General features: G+C 30.0%; 1 protein-coding gene across 4 annotated transcripts; it reads left to right on the forward strand.

Annotated features, from left to right (window-relative positions):
• On the forward strand, positions 4,318-8,310 carry LOC18612956 (glucosidase 2 subunit beta). 4 transcript variants are annotated; one of them, XM_018119916.1, is made up of 6 exons: positions 4,318-4,563; positions 4,649-4,762; positions 5,687-5,782; positions 6,764-6,943; positions 7,814-7,945; positions 8,120-8,310. In XM_018119916.1, the coding sequence occupies exons 1-5, from the start codon at positions 4,446-4,448 to the stop codon at positions 7,909-7,911; spliced, it is 606 nt and encodes a 201-aa protein (XP_017975405.1). In that variant the 5' UTR covers positions 4,318-4,445; the 3' UTR covers positions 7,912-7,945; positions 8,120-8,310. The 4 variants fall into 4 exon arrangements, with proteins under 4 accessions (XP_017975405.1, XP_007050015.2, XP_017975445.1 ...); XM_007049953.2 differs by having other exon boundaries at positions 7,814-8,310; XM_018119956.1 differs by having other exon boundaries at positions 5,687-5,734; positions 7,814-8,310.

Genomic DNA, 10,193 nt, shown 5'->3' on the forward strand with positions numbered 1-10,193 from the left:
GTCTTAATTTCTTGGATTCGAGAAGACTGTACCGTTGGAAAGTAAATTAAATTTAGCATGCCATGCATGCAGATGTGATTGAAGTTCTTATTTATATATCTTCGACTGAGTTAAAGTTGAATATTTCCTTTTTGGTTTGATCTCTTAATTGGTCCTTTAACAGTCGAATACTTCCTCAAAAATTGGCCTTGATTGCATTCGAGTGATGATTCCCAGAATTCATTCATTATGATTCATTATAAAGGAAGATAGATACCTTATGTGTGTGTGTGTGTGCATGTTTGTGTTTGTGAATGTGTGTACATGCAATGCCGGCTCAAGGGTAAAGCCACCAAAGCAGTGGCTTTAATTTCAAATTTTCATAGGTTTCTTAATTTTATAATAATAATATTATTAATTATATTAAAAATATATAAAATTTAAAATAATTATTAAAATATTTATCTATTCTCTTAGATTTAATAAATATCTATTTACTTTCTCTTTCACATCCTTATTAATTCTCTCATTTCCCATTTAAAAGTCCAAATAATTAAAATTCTCAACATCTTCTCAGAGGAAAGAATTACTTATTGTCATATTTGTCCCATGTAAAAAATAATTGTTTCTAAAAAAGTTTGTATTTGATGCAGTATTAGTGTATAAATTTAATTCATTATCATTTAATCAAATATTATCATCTTATTATTAAATAAATTTAAAAGTTAAAAATATTTAAAAATAAATACTCTCATTTTTAAAAATATTTATTTCAAAACAATTTTAAATTTTTATTTTTATATATTTATAAAGTGACACTCGAAGATCAAAAATATTTCAAGAAAGATTAAATGGACTGACTATATTATCAATTAAAATAAAATATTAGAAGAACTTGATGATAAAAGTTTAATTAGAAATTTTACATCTCAAAATGCGAATAAAATTTTTTTCTTAATTTCAATAGAAAAAAAAGTATCATTTGAATATTTCGATTTATGTCTTTAAAGTTATTGGACTGTCTCTGTGTGCATGCATGTGCGTGCATGTGTGCATTTAAGCAAGACACTTTCAGAAGGCTTTCTTAAGGTAATAGTTTCTCCACTAGGATGTAGATGAACTCTTGGTAACCTTATCTCTAGGATACCATGTCTATAAAATAGAGAATCAAAGATTGAATTTATGAGATTCTCTTGAAGACAATTGAACCTGACTCAAAATATTGAAAGCAAGATGAAAAATGAAAGATGAAAGTATTTTAGAATGATTGATTGTTGTTTGTTGTTGTTAGGGCTCTTAGAGAGTATATTTTATAGGCTTCAAATGGTGTATTGGACACCTATTCATGAATGAATATATTTCTTCCCAAATATTACAGTCTTTAAGAATGAAAAGCCAATTTCAAATGTTAAAAAAATTCAAATTTGTTAGCGATTAATCAAAGTTCATCGATAACTCATATTGCCATAAATTTAGTCACATTAATCAATTAATTGATCAACTAATTTGCTTTTAGAGACTTTAGACCACCAGCTAATAGCATATACTCCATTAACTTGTTGGTCCAACACTTGATTTCAATGTTGCTTTAACTTATTAACATTAGACCTTAATTTGATACATTTTCTCCATTCTTTCTCTTTCCAATTTCCAGTGATTTTATAAAATGAAAATAAACTCAAAAATAATATGAAACCAAAAACTTATTAAGCTTTTTGGTTAATTTCTCCAAGATTTAAGTTGACTCATCAACCTTGTTTTTATTATGGAGCCCATAAACCTAATCAAAAAACACTATCTTGCGACAACCCATCATACCATTTTTCTCTTTGTTTGTTGTTCTTGATGAAAGATGTTCTATGCTCTATATTTTTTTTCCTATGAAAATTCTTTTTACTAAGTGCTAAGAGAGTTAGATAGAGAGAGGTTGATTTTTGCTATAGTGGTGTGAAACCCCAAATATTAATAAATGTTAAAATAGTAACTTAGCTTGGTGAGCATGTAAATTTGTGATTTCTAATGATATTTTCGAACATGTACAACATAGAAATGTGTATTTTGGTTGCCAAATGAGTTTATCTAAAATGTGGGACTTAGAGAGGGTCAAATGCCTTAGTTCTAGTCTTGAAAACTACATTCTGTACCAAAAGTATATGTACCTGTTCATAAGGTATTGATACTTGCAGCCCAAAAATGCATTTGATGAATGAAGTTTTGATACTTGATGAACAACTATCGATACTTTCAAATCTAGAACAAAAGTATCGATTCTTACTCCAAAAGTATTGATACCTCCATCTTAAATTGAAAAAATAAAGGTAAGATAGACTTTTCCTTAATATTTTAAAACCCTAAAACCCTAAATTTTTTTCAAAACAACAAAAACACTTTCTCTCTCTAGTCTCAACCTTTCTTTTCTCTCGACTCACTCCCATCATTTGCAAGCATTTTCAAGTATTTGAAATTTGTACTCAAGTTTAAATTTTGATTCTAAAGGCTTCTAGAGATAATGTTTCCTCATTTTAAACATCTAAACTTTGGATTTTGATTTCAAGAATTTATATCTCATTAAAGATTCATTTCACTCTCAAAAATAAAGGTTTTTGAGTGGTTTTGGGTACTTTCAAGCTCACTAAGATAAATTTGGTTAGATCCCTAGCTAGTTGAAGTATGAATTCTTAGTTAGGTTAGATTTAGCCACCGATCATTGGATTAGATTAAGTAGTGAAGTTAGTGAAAGGATTGTTATTGATGAAGGTTTTGCCTAAAGAACAAGGTATTAACAATGGATTACTTTTGGATAGGTGCTATTAGAAAAGTTGGTGTTAGTTTTATTAGCTTTAAATTGATTATAGTTTAGAAATACAAAAATGATTAAAATTGCTTGAATGAGCTTTGCACTTAAATTATTCATGTTAAAACTCCCATGCATTTGCTTTTGAAATGATTGGCCAATGTGGAAAGATGCAATCAAAGTGGAATTGAATTCAATTGCAAAACGTAAAGTTTTTGGACTTGTAATCTGTACATCAAAATGGTGTAAAACCAATGAAATATAAATGGGTATTTGTACAACTACAAAATTAGAAAAATGAGATTATGAGATATAAAACACGACTTGTAGCACAAGGTTTTACCCAAAGATTTGATATTGAGTATGAAGAGATATATTCTCTGTGGTGGATGCAATTACAAGTTTATAATAATTAGTCTGGAAATATATGAGAAGATTAAAATGTGTCTGATGAATGTAGCTACAACCTATTTATATGGGTCACTTGATATCGATATTTATATGAAAATCCATGAAGGATTTAAGTTGCTTGAAGCACAAAATTTGAATTCTTGAGAAATTTTTTCGATCAAATTAAATTAAATCTTTATATGGATTAAACAATCCGAACGCATGTGGTATAATCGTTTTAGTGAATATTTGTTGAAAAAAGGCTATAAAATGATCCCATATGCCCATGTGTTTTTATAAAAAGATTCAAATATGAATTTGTGATAATTGCTATTTATGTTGATGACTTGAATATTATTGAAACTCTTAAAGAGCTATCAAAAGCCATGGATTACTTTAAGAGAGAATTGGAGATGAAAGACCTTGGAAAACAAAGTTTTATTTGATTTTATAGATTGAATACTTGACAAATAAAATTTTATCCGTCAATCAAATTATACAGCAAAAAGGCTAAAACAATTCTATATGAACAAAGTATGTCCATTGAGTTCACCAATAGTTGTAAGGTCACTAGATGTAAAAAAAGACCTTTACTAACCTCGTGAGGATAATAAAAAACTTCTTGATCCTGAAGTACCGTATCTTATTGCAATTGAAACATTAATGTATATTGGTAGCAATACATGATTTAATAGTTTTTCTCTAACTCTAAGATATTGGAATAAAATTAAACATATACTTCGATATCTTCGATGAACAATGGATATAGGCTTATATTATTCAAATGTAAATGTAGGATATTTATCTGATCCACACAAAGCATCAAAATTTAATTGGTTATGCATGAAAATAATAATGAAGTGTTATGAATATTTTTGTGAATATCTATTTATACCATGTATATCTAGATTTGGATGTAATTTAGATTGGATGAATATTAAGATTTAATCTATCTAATCTCTTAGTGTTATTTTCATATTGTAAATTCAATATAAATAAAAAGTTATTAATTTATAAATAAGTCCATTCACTTTATTTATAAATACACATTTAAATAAAATCTTTTTATTCTATCTAAATATTTTTTTTATGGTTGTTCTTTTAAAATTTATTTCATAATAGTATTCAATATTTTTAGTCTTAAAAAAAAAAAACAACGAAAGACCCATTGACTCTTGGGTCAAGTCCAAGCTGAAGGGGCGATTGAAGGCTAAACCAAAAGCCTCATTACGGTGTGAGAGGAAACAAGGAATGGTATTGAAGGATATCCAGAAGTGTTTTCATGGAGACATCATGTGTTAGTTTGAAACACTGCTTCTCCGTTTGTGTTGTTGTCTCCTTTTTCCTTGTTGTTTCTTCTGTTCGGTCTAAATCTCTTCCCCTCGGTATCCACCCCCTAGGTATTCCAATTCCCAATTTCCATACCTAGTTACTCACAACTCAATATATTCATCAGTTTTTTTTTTCCTCTTAATTTATAAATAGATGAGAAGTATTTCGCTGCGGAGGTTATCAAGTGTAAGGATGGGTCCAAATCATTCAACAGAGACCGCCTAAACGACAACTTCTGTGACTGCATTGACGGCACCGATGAGCCCGGTATTGCTCTTATCTGTCACAATTCACAATCCAAATGCTTGGATTAAAGTTTGGAGAAAGATTCTTTTTACTGTTTATCTGAGTTGCTAGGCTTTGATTCCATCTCCAACTTAAACTGCAATTGCTTGTTTTGTAATTTGTGCTGCCGTGGTCTTTTTTGGATGGCTTAATGCAATTTAGTTAGCAGATTTTTTGATAATTGGTTGTATGGTAAAGCAGATTGCACCTTGACGATCCTATCCTGATTACTTTAGTTTTCGATAGTTTGGGTTTTATGAGAGCTTTTAAGTGCTAATTGATGAAATATCATTAACTACCATATCTGCTCAAACAAGAGAAAATAGGGATCATAACTGTGGAAAGCTTACATTTCAAAGATGAGTTGCTAGTAGGATCAAGGTCAACAGCCAAGCTACTGATACACAAGAGGTTAGGGAACCTAGTTAAATATGTATCTATTTTCTCTGAAACTGTGGGTACATAACCCTCTTCTGTTAGAAGTGTTTCCATTAGTTGTTGTTGTTGCTGTCTCTCTTTTCAATGGAGCAGAAAGTTATCCTCGTGTGTTTGTCTTAACTACTGTATAACCTAGCTTATTGAAATTTACCGTTTCTTGTGTTCATCATGATTTGAGTCAATCTTTCTTGTGACTGGTGTACCAAACGTTTTACCTTTGCACTAAAATTTGGTATCTTCATCAGTTTTTGGTGCTGGAGTTGGGTACACCGTCTCAAATTATGCTTTCTAATGATATTGGTTGCATCAATTTAATTACTTAATTATGTGCGTTTTATCAATAGGGAAGTACATTTGATATCTCTTTTCTGCAAAGATTGATTTGAACATTAGAAATAAATATTATTTTTCATTACTTTTTGTTACTGATTTCATGAGTCCCTTGGCCCCCCTTTTTTGTTTGTGCAGGGACTTCAGCTTGCCCAGCAGGCAAATTTTACTGTAGGAACGTAGGAAGTATGCCTCAATTCATTTTTTCTTCTCGTGTCAATGATCGTTTCTGTGGTCAGTATTATTTGAACGTTTTTGATCTTCTTTATGATCTTACAACTGGTTAAGGTTGCAGTAATTCTTTTGTAAACATGGATAGATAGTTCAGGCTAGAAACTAACAATGTTCCAGGAAATGTTTCATTTTTCATGGAATGGGATAGCTAGTGATTCTGATAATTGGAGTGGTTCTTTTGGGTTCCATGGTGGTGGATGTTATTGTAACAATTTTTAGGTTATTTCAATTCTAAGGATTAGGTCCTTGTACTCCAATTTTAATGAATTTAACCTCTATACTTTTGCCAAAAGTCAATTGAGGAATTAAAGTAACGATGTTAAACTTCTGTGGTTAAATTTGGTCGTGTGGCTTTTTTTAGTTGATAATTTGACATGTTGACCTGATTCTTTATCTACGAAAAAAACTTTTTTTTTAATATAAAATACTATTTTTTTAGAATTTAAAAATATCAATTATTATTTAATTAAAATAAAATGTGATTTTTTGAGACTGATATGCTTTGCAAAGTCAAAAGATTAATTCTCTTCAGCATGCTAGGTCATCAGCAAATGACCCGTCATCCAAGTTAAAAGTATAATATTAACACTATTATCAAGCGTCCTTAAATTGCCTTTCATTAAAAGTGTAGGACTAAATTCATTGAAATTGGGATAAAGAGTCAAACTATCAAATTGAGATGAAAGGACCAAATTCAAACTTCAACCTAATTTTTAATACTTTGAATTAAATTATTGGTTTAGCAGGAACAACTAGGATTGCATCTTTGCATGCCTTTTTGTGACTCATTCTTAAATTTTTATTTGTTTTAAGGACCAACTCTACAACTAAAAACAAGTCTCCAAACGAATGCTCTAATGATGTTGACACTTTTTTACTACTAGTACTAATTCTTAAATTCTTTTGTTCTGAGACTGATACACTAGTCTGTATGATTTGCCTTATTTTGATTGTTTGTTAAATAAATGCGTCATCTTTCAGACTGCTGTGACGGAAGTGATGAGTATGATGGTGGCATCATGTGTCCCAACACATGCATCATGGGTGGTAATGTCGAGTACAAATCTGAAAATTATATTTCTACAAGTAATCTGCACTCTACTGAAGTGAAGCAAAAGATTATTGGAATTAATTTGGAAGATCTGATTCAGACGCTTGCAGGTATTGAAAATAATTCGTGAAATTGAAATGGTCATCATCTATTTGTTAGACTTGAAAATCTCACTTCAAGTGTGTGTTTCAGTTTGTTTTTGAGTTTTATTTCTTGTTTGAAGAAGTTAAGCTTCAATTAGGGAATGGCAGCGGGGTAGATACGGGGGGAATGCACTCCCTGTACCTGCCCCTACCCTTCATTCCCCTCCCTCATCCTTGCCCCTATGGATACCCCCTCCCCCGATCAACAACACTCATCATTTAAACTAACATTTGAATAAACATTCAAACTAATATTTGAAGTTCTAAACTGCTATACTAACACGTGAAATTGATGATTTGAATTTTTACATTTGACCCTAAATAATGTAATTAAATAAGAATTAAATTACAGTAAATTAAAAAATATGCAGTACTGAAAAAGATTTATCAATTACGAATATTAACTAATATGGTATACTGACTTTAAACATTTATTAATCCACAAGTTCAAATCTTGAAAAGTATAATGCATATTTAATACAGAACACAAATATCCGAGATGGGGTGGGCATGGCATGGCAGTGCGGTGAGGGGTAACCTCTCCCATCCCTTCATACACCTCCTGAAGGTGGGTTGCCAATTAGGGACAGGTGTAATTGAGATCTCTAGCTTCAACTTGTATTTTGATGGTGAGAAGAGTCCAATGTAGAAGTGACATGAACTAGAGATGTGCTAATTAATTCCCAAAACTTTTTCAAGGTTTAGAACCTTTATCATTTTGTCATCTTTCTGTTGGACTTGTAAATGTCATTTGGGGTGCATACATTTGTTTATGTGATTTTTTCTCTTCTGTTTAAAAGAAAATATGAACACTAACTTGGGCCTTGATGAATCTAGATTTGAAGATGTTAATAATAGCGGAGGTGGCTCTTTGTTGTTTTCTGGTGGTTCAAGTTTACAAGCGTGTTGGGTCTAAGAAAAGACTTTACCGATGAAGGAACCAACCATTGTTTCGCAATTTTATTTTTGGTAATATTCTAGAATATCCTTTTCTTTTCTTCACTTTTTAATTTTCATCTCCTTTTTACCGTGATTCTTACCAGAACATGTTAGTGTATTCTTTAGAAGGTTTCCTTGGAGGCATATTGAGTAGTGGGGGTATATATCATTTTGTTTATAATATAACTGTTGTAATTGACCTAGGCTTACAGAATTGAGATTGGATCATTGACAATGGTGTCTCAATTGCATACATTTTTATAGTGATGAAAAGGTGTACGCAGAAAGAGTATACAACTTGGTATGCGGCTGTTATACTCGGCATCCTTGATATGTGAATTGACTATATATTTGGATAGCAAGTATTAAATACAAAAGCAAGACCTATTGAAGCCTGGACCGTGGTTTTTTGGCACATGTACATGCAGGATGTGAATAGGCTCTTATATGAAATTTTCCTCCTAATCTTATACTTTAAGAGGGTAGATGCAATATTTAGACGTTATCATCTTACATCTCAATAGGCTGGGAAAGATTTAAAATTGGGCTAGGGTAAAAACTCACAGCCCGGTCCATAAAGAGAAAAAGGGTAAATAACTTTATGCTTGTAAGTCAACCTATTAAGAATTTAAGAGCTTTAAAAACCAAAAAGTACATATTATAGAAAATAGTAAGAGTTCAAGTCCATACTGAAAATAGTATGTATCTTGCTTAGGCCTTGCCTACTTTTAAGCCGAACAAAACAGATAAAATGAATAAAACAGGAAAAGTAAGTCTTACTGCCAAGAAAAAAGAAATTATTGATTGAAGATGAAGATAATAAAGATATTTCAAATGCGAATCAAATGTCTTGATTCTAAAATGATTAATTTTTTTTCATTTTTCAAACGTTTTAAAACTGATTGTTAAGTAATTTTGATGGTCAACTAAGTATTAACTCTTGCATATTACAGATTCAACAAGATTTATGGAAAACTCAAGCAAAAGAATGTGCATACAGCTATCGGTTCAAGTCCAATCATCTCATGATTAATATTTTCTTTTCAAATTTTTTTAATTTAATTTTATTATTTTAATTTCTTAAATTCATTAAACAAATGCTATTTACCCACTAATTTTAATAATGGACCTTTGTAGAGAAAAAAAAAATTATCAATGAAGTATCTTTCATTATAATTTTTCATTGATAATTTTTACTAATCAGTTCTTTCACCACACCATATTTCCCATAGATTTTGTGAATAACTACATATAATATCAATTTATGAATTTCATTCTTGTTGGACTTTGAAAAATATTTTTTTGAAAAATATTTTTTAAAAAAATATTTAATATTTAATATTAATATATCTCATATAATTCTAAAACAATTTTAGAAAACATACCGATTGAATTTCTTGAGTCCAACAATCTTTCAAAATCGCTTGAATATCTTTCACAATAGATAATCGTGAATCATTTATTAAGCATCCAATATAATTTATTTATCACGTACATAACCTAACGTATAAGGGTATAGCCTTTAAATTCAGTATAAGGGTATAGCCTTTAAATTCAGTATCATTTATTGGTAACATTAAAGTCATATAGATTCTTAAAAAAATATATTGATCCCTCAAGTTTAAGGACAATTAATAAATTGTAATCAAGCTCCCTTTATTTCTGACATTAACACGCTCATATGATACTCTTTTAATTAGATCTTGTTCAATGCATGTATTTCATACACTACACATACTTGTTTGTTTTAAGGTCACTACTCGTATGGTAGAGTTAAAACATTCTGTTTTTGATATAGGCATAACAAGTATAGGCTTTAAACATTTTGTCACATTTATACCCTAGAATAATTTTGGTAAACAAAGAACTTGAGAACTATAACTTTTCGATTAATATTTCATTAACCATCAAAATAGCTTTTCTACAATGTCACCAAATAATTTATGATCATGTTATATATATCATAAATGAATAGAATATCCATTAAAATATATTATATGTGAAACAATAATTAACATATCAATTTATTTATCTAATAAATAAATAATAAAATTTGTTTTTAAAGGCATATGTCTAACAATTTCCCATTTGTGCTTAAAACCAATCATACATAATCAATGGATTTGCTACATTCTCAGTTGAAACAATCTTTGCTATTGTAACATCCTCTCTATGTATAATATCATTCAAGTGGAATCTATGCTTTCTGTTTCATTTTCTGGTAGGCTTTTGGCTCCAAAAGATGTTCCACATTTCAATTGAAGCAATCTTTGCTATT

The sequence above is a fragment of the Theobroma cacao genome, chromosome 1 (assembly GCF_000208745.1).
Source record: "Theobroma cacao cultivar B97-61/B2 chromosome 1, Criollo_cocoa_genome_V2, whole genome shotgun sequence".
NCBI lineage: Eukaryota > Viridiplantae > Streptophyta > Magnoliopsida > Malvales > Malvaceae > Theobroma > Theobroma cacao.